This window comes from Halichoeres trimaculatus, unplaced genomic scaffold, assembly GCF_033239565.1.
Source record: "Halichoeres trimaculatus isolate MK-OKI-2021-1 unplaced genomic scaffold, fHalTri1.1 fHalTri1_scaffold_21, whole genome shotgun sequence".
NCBI classification, from domain to species: Eukaryota; Metazoa; Chordata; class Actinopteri; order Labriformes; family Labridae; genus Halichoeres; species Halichoeres trimaculatus.
Genome location: NW_027437199.1, coordinates 10,870,883 through 10,890,941, shown reverse-complemented (window position 1 = coordinate 10,890,941; position 20,059 = coordinate 10,870,883). Strand labels below are relative to the sequence as shown.

Sequence of the window (20,059 nt, the reverse complement as noted above, 5' to 3'; positions counted from 1 at the left end):
TTGCTTCAGAAATGAGGTTAGCTGGGAATGTATTGTCAACTCTAGACTGTCATTTTCAAAGGTAAAACACAGACTGTTGTGAGAAATATGTTCCCAGCCTATAATCAGATTATCTGCAGGTGGGGTCTGACCACAGATCAGGTTGTTTATTTGAGCTTCAACAGGTAACCAGAGGATGCTGTCCTCATCACAGGAGTCAGAATTTGGTGTATCTACCTGTATTTTTTGACTCCCAAATTCAGCCAAATTAAGGGGACAAAAGAAATAAGCATCATAAAAGCAAAGACCTAGACCAGAAAAACATGAAAAAAAAGTTTTTTTTAAAGGTGAGAGAAAAACATAGTCTATTGTCAAAGTCACCTTAATTTATACTTTTGAAAAGAAGTGTAAACACAATGAATTTCATCTCTTCTCCATTTTTATTCAGTGATAAAAAAAAAAAAAATCTAATGTTGTTTAAAGAGGTGTTTTTTTACATGGACATAAACTAACAATGCTGTATGTCCATACTTAGCATGAGAATTTCAAACTACTACGAGATAGCACAAGATCTCCCTGAGACCTACTGAATTTATGCTATTATTGGAGAGACAGGCCTCAAACACCAAGGTCTGTCCATCGCTCTGCCCTTCAGGCCTCCAGACAGCTGGCCAATCAGAGGAGAGGGAGCATAAAGCCTTAAAGAAACAGCAGCTAAAACAAAGTATTTCAGACTGAGGCTGAAATCAGTTTTCTAAAACACCAGTGTAAAGAACATTAAGATTTCTTTAAGATTTAAACTTTGTGAAGCCACTACAGCTTACCAGAGGGATGGTATAAAGCCTAAAAAAAAAAAAAAACGTGATACCCCACTTTAAAACTTAAGGTTGTTTTTTCCCTGTTGGTTTGGAAACAAGACTTTCTTGACATTATTCTGAAAATTCAGGTAATTCAAAGATGCTGCAATTAACTCATAGAAGTTTTTTGGCAACTTTTTGGTGTATTCTATAGACTAAACAATTAACCAGTGTATTTTAATGTAATCTGCAGATTCATAAGAATGCTTAACATATTAATCTGTTGCAGTCTCATTTATTACTCCTTATTGAACTAATGGGTGTGCTACATCTATATTATTGAATTTGCAAATGTTTAATATGTGTTTCAGATGATTACCCAAATCCATTCAGTTTTGCTATATCATAAAAAGTGTTTTCAGGAGCCAACACTCCCATTAAGGGTAAAACAGTTCTATTTGCGATTAGATAATATTGATTTTCTTCTTTGGGAACATGGCAGCTTTTATTGGATTTAAATTTTAAGGACTAAAAGTATAAAAGTGCTCTTCTGTGCACTGAGCCAAACTACTGACAGATGTTCATTTTTAAAGCACACAATGCAGAAATTAAAAAGAAGAGCTTTCACGTTTATGAGGCTATCACTCACCGACTCCTTTCTTTGGCAGTTAGGGACGCAAACACTGAAAGTGGCGTCTCGAGAGCTGTTATCAAAGAAAGGTCCCACGCGGATTCTGTAACTCAACTCAACAACCTATCTAAAATAAAACACATTCAAACTGATCTGTTTAAATAAAATCTCACTGAGTTACATTTCTGGAGGTGAGATTAATGTGCTTGCATCAGAAAAGTTTGAAGGTTTTCACTGAAGGTCACAGAAATGATTCATGTACTGACAGAATGTGTGATTAAGTATCTCTGAATTGATTAATGAAGATATTGAGACTACTCTGTTAACAATACGTGTCCTCAGTCCTGCTTCGCCGGGAGTTGACATGCACCAAGAAAAGCAGGATGTTCAGGGCTGATCTTCCTCTCACACTGACACACACTTCTTGTACTTTCTCACTGGCAGGTGTGTGTAAAGTGTGTGCAGCTCCGAGAAAGAACCTGCCCACTGATGGTTTCTTATCACCACCTTCTACTTTCCTCCCACATCAGCCGTCACTCACGCACACACACACACACACACACACACACTCTCACTCCTGTCTGCAGCAGAGAGCCAGCTGACTGCAGGGAGGGCAGATCTCCTCCAGGCTCGAACAGAGAACAGTCTGAGCGTAGTTTTCTTCCAGCCGTGTGTGAACATGACCCCTGCTCATTTGGAGAGTTAGCCTGGCTGCTCTGTCGCCTGCAGGGAGATCACTCTTTAACTCTGAGAGGGGGGAATAAAAAAAGATGCACAGTGAGTTTTGACATGTCCAGCTGGCATCAGGGAGAGGCGTTTGGAGCTAAAGAATTTATGACCCAGGGCTTAAAGGGAGCCCAACATGATGTTTACATGCTGTTAAAAATCAGCTGAAGGGAGGAGAGTCATTTTTCACTGTCATTTCAGCGGACATGCACCAAACCCTGCATAACGAACATTAGAGGGCTGCAACACATTTTGTAGGCACTAAACATGGATTAAAAACAGCTGATTGATTATATGAAGTTTGAAGATCCAAAATCTGGCTGTTGAGGAGCGAGGGATAAGTGGTAAAATATCACGGTTAAACAGTCACCATGATGGTTAATTCAACAGCGCGTCAATGAGCAATTTTCTCTACTGTTTTCCATGGGGACAGATTTTATCAGCTGTTGATCCTGACAAAAGTTGTTTATGTATCATATTATGTTGCTCATAAAGCGTGTGGACAGCAGAGGACTCGCCATGGATCTTCAAATAACCGGTCTGCTTCACACATACAATTCAGTAGTTAAATCAGCTGTGTTGGTGTCTGGCAGAAAGCCTGCAGCATCCATCTGTCACTCAAAGTGCCCATGCTCCATAATTTAGCCTCATTATAATGTATACATTTGTACATGACTTGGATAAAAAATCACTTCCTGTGCAGCTGCTATGAATTTAAATCATGCGTTATAAAGACCAAAAAAATGTTTTTCATACCTGTAGACACCTGTCAACATGTTCATTTCAGCTCGTCGTACATGTTGGGGTCGTAGCTGTGTGCAAGTAGTAGTGTTACATTCTGCAGTGTTAAACTAGCCCAGATATTATTTTTTGTGTCATATTGATTCATGCTATGTCTTCCTCTTGAGTTATTTCCACAATACTGTACATTTTGTTTATTTATCATCCCCTAACTTTACCTAAAGTTACTTTTCATCACACTAGCTCAATTCTAATCGTCACATTACTCAAAGTCATTAACTTTATGGCACCTTACTTTACATTACTCTGCATAACATCACATCACTTTGTCACATTACTTTACTCCACATTACTTTACATCACTTTATCTTACATCACTTCATCTTACATCACTTGAAAACAATTAACGTTACTTTATGTCATGCTATTTTATTTCACATCACTTTGTCACATTACTTTACATCTACCTATATGTCTTCCTTATGATACATACCATTGTGTCACAATACCCTGTCTCATGTTACCTAACGTCATTTTACATGTAGTTAGGTTATATTTGGTTTCTTTACATCACCTTACTTTCTAGCACATCACTTTACACCACTATAGTGTACGTCACACCATTTTACATGGCATTATTTTAGGTCTAGTTACAATATCTTATGTTTTTTTACATCACATTACTTTACGTCATATAACTCTAAGCCATGTTACCTTACACCACTTAATCTTAAATCACTTTATGCCATGTCATGTCAAATTATGTTACTTTACTTGAAGTTACTTTACTTGAGGAAAGTTAACGATATGTTACATTACTTAATATTAGGTTATGTTACTTAATGTTACATTACTGAGGTTTACACAACACAAGTAACATTACTTAAGTTCCGTTACTGACATTAGGTTGCTTATGTTACGTTATGTAGCATTTCTTAATGGATTCAAGGATTCAAGGATTCAAGGAGCTTTATTGCCATTTCACAAATGTAAAGACATGAGGTGGAACAAAATTAGTTTCCTCGGTCCTGGTATAAGCCCGCATAACTTAAATAATACACTATATAAATATACATACTTATGCTACATTATGCTAAGTTACGTTACGCTTTATTTGTTACTTAGTGTTACTTACGTTAAGTTACCTATGGTAAGTTATTTTACCTTACTTTATGTCACGTTACTTTATATCACATTACTTTGTGTCACATTACTTTACATTATGTAACTTAACATTACATTATGTTAATTCACAATTTCCCTATGTTGCCTTACACTACTTTACGTTACTTTGTTACTTTACGTTACTTTACTTTACGTAACATTACTTTACATCTAGTAACTCTATGTCTTGTTACTTCATGGTACATTATTTCGATTGACATTTCAGTGTGTCATAGTACTTCACATGATGATACACTATGTCTCATGGGATTTTACATCATGGCACTCTATGTCAAGTTACTTCCCCTCATGGTACTGAAACCATATTCCTTTTACATAACATATCTTCACGTATGCTTTATATTACAGTTGTTAATGCCACAGTGCTTTATGTGATTTTACTTTGAGTCACACTGCTTCATGTTACTTTCAGTTGGTTCAGGCTAAATGTTTTACCTTGTTTTACATTACTTCACGTCTGGTGACTTGAATTGGTACTTTCTTTAAGTTGTTTTTTTTGTTTGTTTGTTTGTTTGTTCCATACCCCCATATTGTGTAAATGACACTATAGTGCTTTTTATTGTATCTTCTGTACAGATTCTGTCTGAACTAGAGTTTTGAAATCCCATGCTCCAAACTGTTTGATTTGAATATAAAAATGTTTGCACATCAGAGGTGTTATCAGAGTTGCTTTCAGGCTGAAGAGGATGCAGAAGCTTTAGCTTGGTGCATTTAACAGTGTATGCATATTTTTTTTAGTGCTGTGAGCAATTACAGTGGTCAGTGAGTCAGCTGGTTTCACTTTCAAGTAAATGGTTCAGATAATTGCTGCAATAAAAGTGATGAAACAAGAATCAGGTTGTAAAAAATAAACTGTTTTTCTCAAACCTTTTAAGTATTACACAGAACAGCACAACAGTTAACTTCACAGGGTTTCATTACTGCAGTAAACGATGTGTAGCAGACCGTAAGCTGCTGACTTGATATTTTTATGGTTGATCGGATACTTTGATGTGAGTTAATAAATGTTCCACTGTATGATTTGCTATAAACAGTGTTTTCTCTCCTCAGTGTAGAACTGGATTTTGTTCTTCATGTTTTTTCTTTTTATTTTCTTCCAGCAGAGTCGCGTCTCTTTTTATTTTCCCACCCTGTAAAGTGCAGAAATAACAGCTTTCTTCTCTGAACGACTTTCCTCTGTTTTTATTTTAAAGTGTTGTTCATATTTCTTTGTTCCTCCACAGACAATTCATGTGGCAATCGTGTGTGCAGGATACAACGCCAGTCGAGACGTGGTGACACTGGTTAAATCCGTCCTCTTCCACAGGTAGAGCAATAATACTTCTTTCTCCTGAAAAACTCAAACACAGTATTGATTTATAAGTCATTTTCAACTGCTTGTAAACTTTAAAAGCAAACATGACGGGCAAAGTTGTTTTGGTTTCTGGTAGTTTAATGATGCATAATCTGTTTTGTGAAGAGTTTCTGGAGGAGGTGTAAATAAGTAGAGAAATTTTGCATTAGCTATCTGAGAAACCTGCTCACTGTAGGAACTCTTTGCAGGAAGTTAATTAAGTCCATAAATTCAACGCATTTTATAAAAAAGGTGGTGCATTATTCCTCATTTGGTGCATTATGCTCATCCAGTGTATTATGCTTATTCAGTGCGTTATACTTGATTTCATGCATTTTTCTTTATTTGGTGCATTAAACTCAATTCAGAGCATTATGCCCAAGTTGGTGCATTGAACAGATTTTAATGCATCTTACCCAAGGCAACGCATCACACCAATTTTGATGCCTATAATATACCCAAACCAGTGCATACAAGCAAACTTGACAGCTTGGGCAAAGCTGATATATACTGTCCAGGTGCTTCCCTTCATTAGTATGCAGAATATATGCAGATTATTAGAACATGCAGAATTCTGGACACAAATGTAACCATTTAGCACCCACAATGTGATTTCTCAAACCTGAATCTGGTAGTACTCTGTGATTTTGCGTCTATATTCAGCACATTCAAAAGGCAGGTGCAAACTGGCACAGCGTCATTGTGGCCAGAAGGAGGTGTAGCTGCAACGACAGATGACACAGAGAGATAATCTGTTTGTACTGTAAGAAATAATATCTGATCACACCATCTTCTTTTAATTCCATCGGGATGTCTTCTGGTTTTGCTCAACTTTTCACAGATGGCCTCCCAAATCCTGTATTTTTCTAACAACACTGAGTTGTCTCTGCTGGAGTTCACCAGTGTGTTTATTTGCCTCCTCAACCAAGACCCCCAACTCCATGGCCTCAAACTTCATTTTTTGTTTGCTCTCCCAAACTTTTTTTTGCACTTTTTATCAATTGCGCAAGCAGTCATAGTATATCACCTGCAACTTGCCCGCTACTAGCCCATGCAATTCAGTTTGCACACATAGTTTGGCGCTCATTGTTCGGGATCTTAATTGATCAACTTGCAATAAACTTGTAAGGCAAGGTGCATATTCAAGGCAAGTCATATTTTTATAGCACCTCTGTGTCATTTTCTAAGAAATGTTTGCTTTGCTTAACCTCCATAACATTCAATGTTTGAAGCCATCACTGAGGCCAAACAGCAGAATTTATTTTTTGAACATAAGTTGTGATGTTCCTCTGGTTAAATTCAGAAGGACACCTATGTCAATAGGTTGAATAAGTTTCAAAGCTTTCTATTTGCAGGGACCTGTTTGTGTTTTAATTTGTAAATTCCTTGACTGCATCAGAAATGATTGACTTTTTACTCATCTGGATCATGATGTTATTTTAGCAGACTTAATGAAAACCAGGATCTTTCTCATGCACTAGTCTAGTCCTGCATGTAGAGCCCAAACAGTTTTATGTAAAGTCTGTAAACAGAGAGGAGGTGATGGGAGATGGTTTGGCCACAAACAGACTTTTTAATGGAGCAGAAGCGAACAGCAGCAACTCTAATGTGCGAACACCTGCAGCTCTGTTTAATCAGTGGGAGTGTTTAAATGTTGACTCACTGTTGTTCAGCTGTGAGAGACAACCATGAGAGTGGACAGACACAGAGAGGTCAGCTGGTTGGGCGGTGTGAAAGATGAGACATGATATTGATCATTAAACCCCACCTGTGATAAACAGACCTGCAGCTTTTATCAAACCCCCCTCTTCTGCTATATATCTCCTTCTTTATGGATTTTAAATGAAATATTGAGTCTGCTGTAAATTCTCCTTAGAAGAAGATTAAAATGACGTGAGCCAGAGTCTCTGTTGGTTGATTCCAGCAGCTGTATGTTGTTCAGCTCACTCTGTAAATCATGTTCAGCTTCTGTCTCAGTGATGGAGAGTCCTGTAGAGTCGCTCTCACTGTGAGACTGATGCTGTCACACCTGAAAGATGTCCTCCTCCAGCTGGACTCAGTCTAACAGAAACACCTTTTTATTATTCTGATCAGACCAGCAGCAGGTGTACTAAACTCTGGGTTTGGGTGGGTTGGTTCAAAGCTTTAAGTGATCTCTGTGTGTATCTCGTGGTGAGTTACCTCTTGTTGCTGTGCAGATGATAGCTGCTCTCTGATAGACGCAAAAGCAGAAGCAGAGTAAGGCTCATGGATCTGAAGTGAGAAGATCCTGTTATCTTTTAAAACCGTTATTGAGGGTGAAGATTTTCTTTGCATTTAATTACAGTCATCTTGTAGTGTCAGCACACATATGCACTGGGGAGGAGACAGAAATGTCATCATGGCAACATGTTTACTTACTGCCACATGGTTGTTTGTGGTGGCGCGTATGACATTAATCCAGCACTTAACATTTCAGAGGGCATATTGTATTATCTAATTAATCAGTGAGAATGGCTCTGTGTTTGTGCAACAAGGAGTTTGTATTGAACTGTAAACAAATGCAAGATACTGTAACATCCATAAATGGCAAGAGAAGAATAAAATCAAAAAGGCTTTGTGTCAATCATGGAGCAAGCAATGCTTTACTATGATTTTTTTTTTTTTTTTAAAGAGGGGGTGTTGTATGAAGTTACAATGTGTGCAAATTTTCAAACTACTTCTTATTCACATGTTGAAGAAATCCCTGAATCTGTATTTTCTCAAAAAGATCCTGAGGGCTGGCCAATCCGAAGGATTTTTTTTGTTATTATTATTTTTTGTATTTATTTATTTTTTATTTTATTTTTATTTATTTATTTATTTTTTTTTTATTTTTTTTTTTTTTGGGGGGGGGGTGTTAAAGACATAGCAGCTAAAACAAATCATTTGAGAAAGGGGCTGGAATAGGGCCTCAAACACCAAGTTCTGCACTTGACAGGCCTTTAGAGGACTGGCCAATCAGAAGGGTTTGAGGAGGGGTGGGGGGTGTCTTAAAGAGATAGCAGCTGAAACAAATTGTTTCAGAAAGAGGCTGGAATAAAGGTTTTCTAAAACACGAGTGTGAGGAAAATACGCTTTTTTTGTTTGGGGTAAATCCTGTAGAATTACTCCAAGGGTACCAGAGCGACTATACGTAATCTTAAAAAAGTGCAATACCACCTCTTTAAAAACCTTTTATGGAACCAGACATGGTAACAATATCAATTCAGCCATGCCCTTGAGTTTTGTGTGAGCACCTACGTAAATTAAGACCAAGATTCTGATTTAGTTTCATTGAATTCTGTGTGTGTTTGCAGGAGATCAATTAGGAATAAAGGCAGAAATGATGCTGGTGACTGTCAGTATCATTTTCTATCTTGGCTTGAAATACCCATCTTTAGAATTAATTTTGTTTTCTGCAGAACATTAGTGGGATATCAAATGATATATGACTGATTGTGATTTTTTGATAGCTGTCTGTACCCAGGATGATGCAGTGCCTAATAATTGCAAAACAGGAACTTTTAGTTCTTCTATGATTTAAAAGTATGATGTATTTAAACCCAGGTGAGGATGTACACACATGAGCCTGAGATGGATTTTTATCGAGCTGAGCTGAATGAATCTGTCCACCTCGAGAGTCTTTACTGAAACAACGTGAATATTTCATCATGAATATTGGATGATTAGATTATGATTGAAACAGCTCAGATAAACAGGATGCACTCCACATATTTGCCTCCTTATGGACATAAATCCAGAGCTTACAGTGAAAGGCTTTTAGCTGTTTGTCCAGAGGATGTGAGGACTCTTTGTGTTTATATCTGAGCTGCTGCTGCCGCTGCTGACAGTTTGTATGGGAGCAGAGTTTGAATACACTCTGACAGCTTCCAGCCTCCAGAACTTATTGAGCAAGTGCAGCTGACACATTTATTCCCAGAGTCATTCAGCATCAGACGCCGCGGGGTGCTCACATCCGCACTCTGTGTCACTATCTGTTGACCTGATTTAAAGTTCTGAATACCTATTTTTCACGTCTCTGACTTCTATGTGTGTGAGCTGATGGGAGGTGCAGAGGGAGGAAGATTCCCTGGATGAGGTTTTGTGGTCCGGTCTGAGTTGTTGTCATCAGTTGTCATGTGCTGTTTTGGCTCTACTGGCCTCAGTTACGTCTTCAAAGACCATCACAAAGCTTTAGCCATCAAGTTTAAGGCCAGAATCATGCTTCATTTTTGCCTCCACATTTTATTTGTAAGAAGATGAAACTCACTTTCACTTTTTTTACTTTTTTTCTTGTATTCCTCTGTTTTAATCTTTTACCCTCACAAAAGTTCTCCTAAGGTTTGGTGTTGCGCAAAAGTCAGTAGCTTAGACATGTTTCACTAAGTTTGTTTTCTGTGTCTGCAGGCGGAACCCTCTACATTTCCATTTCATCACTGACTCCATCGCCCAGCAGATCCTCTCCTCTCTCTTCCACACCTGGATGGTTCCCGCCGTCAGGGTCGACTTCTACGACGCAGACGAGCTGAAGGTGAGGAACAATAGCATCTACTCTGCACTTTGATAATCCTCAGATTCCCACACAGAGGTCATACTTCAGTGCTTCACGATCCCACCACCACTTGTGTTTACTCTTTAAAAATACTTATGAGCTCCTCAGGAGTCTGTTGGGTGAATTCTTCACTCTTAATAGTCAGTTGGTGTACAGTCAGTAATCCAAGCCTGGCTTTGTTTCAGTCTGAGGTGTCATGGATTCCAAACAAACATTACTCTGGGATCTACGGCCTGATGAAGCTGGTGCTAACCAAGACGCTGCCGTCCGACCTGCAGAAAGTCATCGTCCTCGACACGGATATCACCTTCGCCACAGACATCGCTGAACTCTGGGCTGTTTTCCACAAGTTCAAAGGTATAAACTTGATTTTGTGTTTGATTTAAACCCTAGATTCTACATCCCCTTCTCCCTTTCCCAGCAGCGGCAACGCACATTTAAACTTCAGGTGATTTTCCAGAAGTAAGCCCATCAGTCTTTTGTGATTTCTTCCAGCGAGTCATGCAGACCAAATCAACAGGATGACTCACCGTGTGGGATTCTACTTGTTGAATCAATATGTCGTTGGGTTCAGCTGGTCCGTAGGTGTGTGTTACACAAGTGGTGTTGGTGTGAGCATGGAGGAGGAGCTTTTTATTTCTTTTTAAGCTACAGTTTGTAAGCTGAAAAAAAAAAACTTAAGAAATGAAGATCTGTTTTTGAAAACATCCACATGTAGAATGATTCCAGGGGGATGATTTCTCTTACTTGTTGACTCTGATTTACTGACTGATGTACTGGCAGAAGTCATTATTTATCATAAGATCTGTGAACACTCAGTCTTTGTGATGACATCAGAGGATTGTGAGGCTGTGATACTGAGCGGAAGCTGTCAGAAAGATGTATAAGCCTCAAGCTGTCTTGAATGTATTAAATGCTTTAAGGGATGGACATTTATAGGATCTTGGGATCTATATCAACGATGATGTAACACCTCACAAACACACCCACCCACACCCAACCACAGGCAGAACTATATGTCACTGTATGATATTCATGCATTTGTGCTGATCTTTGACATCAGGTCTCTGTTGTTTTTTCATAATTTTTTTCAGCATCAATCATTTTTTTAATATATCTTGACCACAATCAACATTTTTTTTTTCATATTTGGCCTTAAATCTGTGATGATCTCTTTTGGGATGAATTTTGGTGTCAGGTCAGCTCTCATCTTCTCATGCACTTCTTACTGAAGCGATGCAGTGAGGTTTCTCTCACTGTTAGCATTCCTCAGTTACTGTTTTTGGGATCATCGTCTTCTGATGTAGCACTCCAAAACTCTATATTTATCAGTCAGCGAATAGAATAGAATAGAATAGAATGGAATAGAATAGAAAATACTACTATTTATTCCCAGGGAGACATTCAGGAGGAGTCACAGCAGCAATTAGGATCACAAAAGAAAGAAAGTGTATTGAAAGTGCAAAAAGCTCCATAACAAACTAGATGATGACAGCTTGTCCATCATTGTCCAGATACGCCAGCCTCTACCTCCACAGGGTCCAGGACTGAGCTTCTTCAGCAGTCTGTTCAGTCTCTGTCTCCTGTACCCTGTCTGCTCACACCATGTGATGTTCTTCTAATATGGCGTTGGTATCTGATGTTAGCTCCGTTAGCCATATCTGTGAAACGCACGATGCTACTTTGTCTTCTGGTATTCCCTCTGTTGCTGGGTTAGCACAGCTAGCTTGTCCACCCTATTGGAGATAGATCTTACATTCCCAATTGTGATGGATGGAAGGACAAGCCGATGTCATCACTTCCTTGCCCACACCTGAGAACCAGCACATCATCCTCACCTCCTTCTCCTCACCTTGTGGGGTAACATCAGGCCTTGCACCAGTTAGCATTGATATGCTGCAGGCTGCTAACAGCTGAGTTCACATGTAAACAATGCAGCCATGGTTACATGTAGGATCTCCAGACAAACACAAGAGAAAAAGTAGTAAAAATATCACTGAAGACAAAACCAGTTTGGGTTCTATGAGCGACGAATGAGCCATGCAATTAATGACCCACTCCAAATACAAAGATTACAAGAAACACAGGAAGAAGAGAGAGCTGCTGCAAAAGGCAGCTACATCCAACAGGGCAGCGCCTAACAACTGACTGTCTCTACTGTGCTTATAACTAATGTCCTAAAATCACCATCTTGATTTATTCTGGACAATCGCTGTGTCTCTCCATCTTCTACTCCCTGCTGCTGTGGGTTGTGAGTGACAGCTTGCTTCAGTAATGAAGGGGGCACTTGAGTTTTGTCTAAGTGGACAGTGTACTATGAAAAAATATTGGAATTCAAAAATTTAGTTAAAAAAAAAATAGTTCAAAATTTAGGCCATCTTGAGTATAAGATGCTTCCACTTTCTTAAAGAAAAACCACTTTTGTTAATGTTATGTTTTTTTGAAAATTGTGCGTGATTATCTACAATCCCAAAACTTATCAAACTAACTATTACAGGATGTCTCAGTAATCTGCAGCTGGTAAAGTGGTTTTATAAGCTGTACATCAGTCAGGTAGCATTTCTTCAGTGTGTTAGACTTTAACAGTATAACAGGACATGTACAGGATGTCCAAGCATCATAGGACACAAAGTCCTTTTGGATTATCCCCTGGAGGTAGAGAAGAGGACGTTAAGATCTTTGGTAAGAGGAGGAAGCAGCCAGTGTTGAGTCACTCCACAGATTTATGGGTAATGCTGTCCTATAGCGCAGCACAGCCACAAAGGTCTGGATCAATCTTAATTAGGTGTTGACTGGGATGCAGCACCTCTGCCACTGGCTCCTTTTACTGTCCAGTCCAGCTGAACTGTTAGCCTCATTATGTTTAAAGCATTACAACCGTCCACTCAGACACGCTCAATAAACGCCCCTCTCAGGCCTCAGCTTTATTCAAATAACCCATGCACAGGCTCGTAAAGACGCTGAAAAGAGCTGATACAGTGTCAAGATACAGCCAGCACAGCGTCTTTTAAATAGATCGTTAACTTTATCAGGCTTGTACACAAACACAGCACACGTAGGACCGTAGCATGTTGATTTAAAGAACGTATTGACACATAATGAGTGAGGAAGAATTGGTGCTGATTTTTAAGGAGTGAGCAGAGTTCAGATGTTTAAGGCAGGTTGGATCAAATGTGCTGCTACATCCTGGATCATCTGCAGAGGTTTGAATGAGCATACAGGGACGGCTGCCAGTCAGCAGTGAGTCAATGTGTGATATTACGAGAGCCAGGAGCTGGGCTGTATGCTCTGTCAGGTAGGGTCCTATCATCTTGATGTTAAAGAGGGCAAATCAGCTTGACTGAGTAACGGAGGCTGCTTAAGCATTAAAGGTCAGCTGGTCATCAACCATGACACTGGAGTTAAGGGCATGACTTTAGAAATACTTAAAAATAACAACGTCTGAAACAATTTAATACACATTTTTCATTTCGGTGTCAACCTTTAAAGTGATACTCAAGGATGGAACAAGTTGGGTCCTATCACAAAGTTTAGGGCAGAAATCACCCCTACAGCAGTGATTTTGTGCAGCTGAAGCCCAGGGCGCTTGCACCAAAGACCCCCTCCCTGCTCCTCTGCTGGTTTCCTCTGCACTCAGACGGGGCCAATTTTTACTTGACCAAAAACACAAATAAACGGACTCCCACCAAAAAATCTGATATCGGTCTGCGTTCACGCTTTATTTAGAGAATTTTCAGCGCGTTACTTTCACACAAAAACAGCGCTAAATAAGGCTCTAGTTCTCATTGTGTCTCTTCGTCCTGGAAGACTTCCTGCGTTTGTTTATGTCTGGCACGCTGCGCGTGCGGACCGATACACTAAGCGGCGAGCGCCTGGTAGCCAGCTGTGGCTCTGAAGTGGAGGTAAAGCCGTTTTACGACACGATGAGAACTAGAGCCTAGAGAAAGTTTGAGGAAGAAGTTGCTAATAAATTCTTCCTGTCTCTCATTTTAATAATCCTTACTCCTTACAGGACAGAGTCTGAATGTCCTTTAAAATATGCAAAAAGTCCTTTGTTCTGGAAACCCCTCTCAGAGTGATGCACAGCGGTGAATACTGCACGTCTCTGTTGTTACTGATGAAATCGTTGCTGTGTAAATGTAAATTACACCAGCTTCATTAAGACAACAGGCGCATCTGTTGTAAGAGCTGACTTTGCATTAACAGGAAATGAAAAGAGAAGCTGATCAGAGCAGAGGGAGGCTTCTTCATCCCAGCACTTTTAATTTTATACCCCAGAAATGAAGCGTTTCTAGAGGAAGATTTGCAAAAGAAAAAAGAAAATTAGTGCGCATTTGTGCTTTATTTTTGCTCATCACAGGAAACATATTTTCTGAAAACAGCCAGATGCTGATTTTTAGTGTCTATTGATTTCAAACGCATGTCTAAATGGAATAATCGTCTGGCTGTTTAATGTGTTGTCCAATCTGCAGAAATCATTGGCTGAATGGAGCCCATACTTCACAGCTGCTTTGGTCACATCATCAGTTCTTAGCTGCTCTTTTATGGATTATTGTTCCTATTTGCCTTCAGGTTCTTCCTCTCTGGTGATTTCTGTGTGACCCTGCAAACTCTCAGGGCGCTAAAATGTTTAACGTGCTCCACATTTACCTCCCACACTGCTGACGGCCTCTCAGAGATGCTGACGTACGCCATTTATCCATCCATTGTCAGAGCTCACTGGTGCCTGCCTGGAATATATTGGAGTTAACCCCCCGGTTATAATCAGCAGGTATTCTGCGTTCGTTTTGGAGCCCCGGGGAAATTAAAGGTCCACTCCAGACCTCATATTTCATTTCAGCCTCGTTCCCATACAGCGTGCCCACCGGGGAGAACAAGTCGACCTCTGCCTCTTTGACAGATTCGAGTTGTGTGAGGGTGTGTACGGAGTGGAGGAGGGCAGGCAGGTGGAGGTCAGGTGTGTGTAGAGGTGGGAGGAGAGTGAACAGTGTGTTGTAAAGCGTTTGAACTCAGTCAATCTTAGACATCTCTCTGGGGCTGTGTGTGGAAACATGGCCTATTTTTCTGCACAGCTGTATTTTTTTGTGAAAGAAAACCCATAACTGTGACATACTTACTAGCGTTAGAGTAAAGTTTGAATCTAGAATATTACACAGAAATGAATGGTGTCATTTTAACTGTTTAGTTAAAGTCTTGTCTGTTTCTAAAAAGTAGATACAACGTACAAGTTGGCCTGTATAAGCCAACAGCTTCACTGTCTCCAGACCAACGCTTAATCCTAGGAGCCCTCCATATGGACGTTTGTCATGTTGATCTGTGGATACATTTTTTAACAGTATTTAAACTCAGAGAGCCACATCAGCCTGCTTCATTTATCCCTAAACTCTCACCTGTTTCATTCTTACAGACGTTTTCCCCTCAGTTATTTTCACTCAAACCTTCATCTCGGCCAAACGAGCCTTTTTTTTTTTCCTTAAACTTATCGTATAACTTTAAACAAGCAGACAGCCGGAGCAGACAAGGAAACGCCATGAATAATTTGTGTAGCCCTCCTCTTGCTGACGGGAACGTCAGAACAGAGAGGGAGAAACAATGTTCACTGTTTTCATGTTTCGTTTTTTAGGGGATTTTTTTTCTCAGGGATGTCTCCGGGGGATTTTCGTGTTGTGCAAACTCACGAACTTTCTGCAGTTCTTGCGTGCATTCATGCTTCAAAAGCTTTTTTCCAAATGATTCGTCCTGACTGAGAAGTTTCTTTTTGTTGCTGAAGCGAGGTGATTTTGCTGGAAGGCACCGCTGCACTTTTTGAGGAGGGTCTCCTGACCTGGAATCTTCCCAGTACAACCGGTTTGAAAAGTAATCTGATGGACACTTGAAGCTGGAATCAAGATGGCACTTTGGGCTCTTCATGACACTGATGCTGGTGAGGCTGCTGATGGTGTTGCTGGTGCTGCTTCTTACTCCCTGTGCATTTCCTCTGTGCACTGCCTGTCAGCACCTCTGATGCCAGTGTGAGGCGCATGTTTCATCTTGTCCACATCCTTGTTTTACTGTCTCTCAGATGAACATCCCTTTGTTTTTCATTGTCGCCCCAGCCCTTCATTCAGACCCGAAATTCAGGAGGAGTCACAGCATTTATCAGGAAAACAAAAGTAAGAAAGTGTATAGAAAGTGCAAAAAGCTCCATAAGAAAATAGATGATGACAGCTTGTCCATCATTGTCCAGTCAGCCAGCCTCCACCTCCACAGGGTCCAGGACTGAGCTTCATCAGCAGTCTGTTCAGTCTCTGTCTCCTGGATCCTGTCTGCTCACAGCAGGTGAAGTTCTTCCAATGTGGCGTTGGTGTCCAGTGTTAGCTCTGTAAGCCATGTCTGTAAATAGCATGATGCTACTCTGCCTTCTGGTATTCCCTCTGTTGCTGGGTTAGCATGGCTAGCTTGTCCATCTTATTGGAGATAGATCTGACGTTCCCAATAACGATGAATGGAAGCACAGGTCAATGTCGTCACTTCCTTGCTCACACCTGAGAACCAGCACGTCATCCTCACCTCCTTCTCCTCACCTTGTGGGGAAACATCAGGCCTTGCACCAGTTAGCATTGATATGCTACAGGCTGCTAACAGCTGATTTCACATGTAAAAAAATGCAGCCATGGTTACATCTAGGATCTCCAGACAAACACAGGAGAAAAAATAGTAAAAATATCACTGAAGACAAAAACAGTTTGGTGTTCATGACTTAACCATACAAGGTAATGACCCACTCCAAATGTAAAAATGATGAAAAAGAGATGAAAAAATTACAAGAAGCGGGCAAGGAAGAGAGAGCTGCTGTAACAGGGAGCCACAACGAGGCAGCGCAACAATTACAACTTGTTTAATATTTCCAAAAAGTTTGACTGTTGGTTGTTTGGAATCCAATATGGATGGAAAACATTTAACTCCCCATTAATTTCCCTGGCCCAAGTCTCAAACAAGCATCAATCAATGTATTTGGAAATCTCAACAACAACCAAGCAAACTCCACCCTCAGGTTAACTCTGTGAGATGTTGTACAACATTTCCCATCTGTTCAGAAATCAGCTGCATGTGACTTCTGAAACAAAAAGTTAATGGAGGAATCTTCTCATGTGGGGAAGATTAATGTGCTTACACTGCCTGAATACATTCTATGCATAACGCTGAACACTCTGGACGAATCAGTGAGTCTGAGAGGGTCTGAGTGCACGGAAAGCTTTCATATCACAGAGGAAGGAAGTGTTTGAAGCAAACAGGACTCATGAATAGGATTCATTATGCACACACAGGCTCTGCATCCTCTGACACATTAATACATACATTAAGCTAACATGCACATGTGAGCGATTGCCACGCTTCTTTTTATCTCCGTCGTGCTGCTTCACAGGCTGGTGATCACACCTGTCGCTACAAAGACTTGCATTAAACAGTGTAATCTGGTCATCTTCGTTTTTTACGACATGTGAGGGTGGTTGTTAAATTTGAGATCTGCTCTTTATTGTTCCTTTAGAGGTTCAGCAGATAAGAGACGCATTTTACAGTCATTTATACAAAACTGACTTGACTGAACTGTTGTCCCCACACCCTGTTTTAGTAAAAATCACAGTTTGTGTCAAAGTAGTTTGTTTGTGTTGGCAATTTGTTTCCCACTGTTTGGTTTTACTAGTTGCTCTTCACATTGATAGAAAATAGCTATAGGAATAATATAAGAATATAGTCAAATGGTTAATAAATAAACAGTAGAATACAATAGAATAATTAATAAATTATAATAAGAAAAGTGTGGAATAGTAAGCAATAAATACCAAAAATAGGGTATAAGATTAACTAATATTTACACAATTAATGTGACAAGATGAGTTTAAGATATTGCACTTGTGAATTATGTTGAACCAATAATGCACTGTATGGCCAGTTGGAGACAGATTGCGCACTCTAGATAGAGTTAAAAAGAAATATATTTAATCTGTTTCATTCCTAAAAAAAGAAAGAAAAAAATGCTCTAGTTTGTCCAAATGATACACTGAAATCCAATGTTTTTGAAGAGGGGGTATTGTGCCTTTTAGCACACTATCCCTCTGTTATCTCTATTGTAGCTTTACAGTCTTAAAATCTTTTGAAAAAATCCATATTTTCTCACCCTGCTGTTGTAAAAAAACTTTATTTCAGCCTCTGTCTGCAACTCTTTGTTTTAGCTGCTGTCTCTTTAAGGCTCCCCCCTACATGAACCCCCTTTTCTCTGATTGGTCAGTCCACTGGGGGCCTGTTGGGGACTGAGTTATCAGCCTACCTAGGTGTTTATGGCCTGCTTGTCCAACATGTCATGAACCAGTGTGTAAGTCCCTATGTAATGACTTCATTATTAAGTTTCAGGAAGATCTTGCGCTATTTTTAAAACAGACAGTTTAAAGCATTTTACTTACAAATTCAATTGTAATCTTCACTATCTGTTTTGAAAATTGGCATACATTAAGGTTGGAGATTGTCATTTTATATTGGATTGTAAAATATATGAAGCATAATACCCCTCTCTTTAAACAATGTGACAAATAATAAGCATAATACCCCTCTCTTTAAATAATGAGACAAATAATAGGCATAATACCCCCTCTTTAAATAATGAGAGAAAGAATGAGCATCATACCCTCTCTTTAAATAATGAGATGATACAGTTCAGTAACAGAATAAGAGTCACAGATATTGTTAGTTTGAGTAACTTAAATTAAATTGGAGGCCTTGGAGTGAATACGTCATCATCTTACTGTGGTGTATTTATCATGCGGCACACAGAGAATTAGTCTGTTCATATCACAATCTGTTGATCTTATCTCAAGGAACGGGGGCATCAAGTACAGGATCTGCTCCTAATCATGTTTGCAGTTACAGTGGGAAGAAATCCAGCCCTTATCTGAAAGTTGTAGCCATATCAGCATGTTGTGAATAATTAAATAAAACCTCAGTCCTGCGTTTAGATTGTGTCACTTCTGTCCCCGCTGCTTCTGTGATGAAGACGACTACTACTCATCACCAACTCTCATGAAAGAAGAGCTGCCAGCTGCTTCCATGCTTTGTGTTCCTCTGTTAAATAGTACTCCTTTAAGAGTGTGTGACACATGGATAATAGCATCAGAGAATTCTATTGTTCATCTCATTGTTTCAGTGTTTTGTCTTTCATTAACCCTCACTAATCTGTGCTCGTGCGAGACAGAGAGAGTTGAGTTTGAAGCAGGAAAAGAGAAACAGAACCTTATCAGTTTACAGGGACCTAGTGTGACATCATTCTGATTGACATGAGCAATAATTGGCCATCAGTGGTGGTGATGAAGTCTTTCCACAGAGCTGCCGAGCTGGAACGAGACTCCGGCAGAGACCGCAGCTCGTCCAACATCCTGCAAACACGAGCGGTTCCTTAACACTCGTCTCTCCCTGCTGAAAAACCCACCCTTCAGTGGTCACTTCGATATAGAGCTGTACTAAATAAGCTGTCAGAGCTGCTGCGCAGTTTGAACTTATAGGATTCACTCCAAAGAACACTCTTGTTCAAGGAGAAGTCACATATATATATATACTGCAGCTACAGTTTATATTTCAACTCACCGGGTTAAGAAACTCCTGGTGCAGTTTAAGTGTAAAGGGTAGCTCTTTTTATCTGGACAGAGCATTTCTTTGGAGGTGGAGGGGAGAGCGTTTGATATTTAGAGGACATGATGAAAGCTTGGAGATGAGAAAGCAAGATATCTGGACTTCAAAAGAAAGGACATTTTACATGAAAGCAAGAGCCAAAAGGTCCCCTTTCATGTTTGCATCCGATGAAACCACAAATGAGACCTTCACATTCTCGGTTTCTAAAACCCAGTCTCAAAAGAGAATTTGTGCAATCCTCCTTAACCTTTCCAGCTTTTCAAATGTAGAGAAAATATTTACTCTGGAGCCAGTAAAGAAAAAACGAAAAAGTATCCAGACAGTTTCTATAATGCTTCGTCCTATTCAGAGATGCTCAAGGCCCACGCTTGTTTCAAAACTACTCCAAGGTCAGGAACAAATTTTGGCATTCTTTTTGGAAATCATGGATGCCAGATCCTTTTTTCCAGGAAAAG

The 20,059-nt window shown here is 39.8% G+C and overlaps 1 protein-coding gene across 1 annotated transcript in view; it reads left to right on the top strand.

Moving 5' to 3' along the window:
- The window catches only part of large1 (LARGE xylosyl- and glucuronyltransferase 1), a 97,200-nt gene that overhangs the window by 40,591 nt on the left and 36,550 nt on the right, over positions 1 to 20,059 (top strand). The window contains exons 4-6 of the mRNA XM_074698195.1: positions 5,283 to 5,365; positions 9,800 to 9,923; positions 10,130 to 10,301. Coding sequence (XP_074554296.1) covers positions 5,283 to 5,365; positions 9,800 to 9,923; positions 10,130 to 10,301 — 379 coding nt within the window. The remainder of the gene's footprint in view (positions 1 to 5,282; positions 5,366 to 9,799; positions 9,924 to 10,129; positions 10,302 to 20,059) is intronic.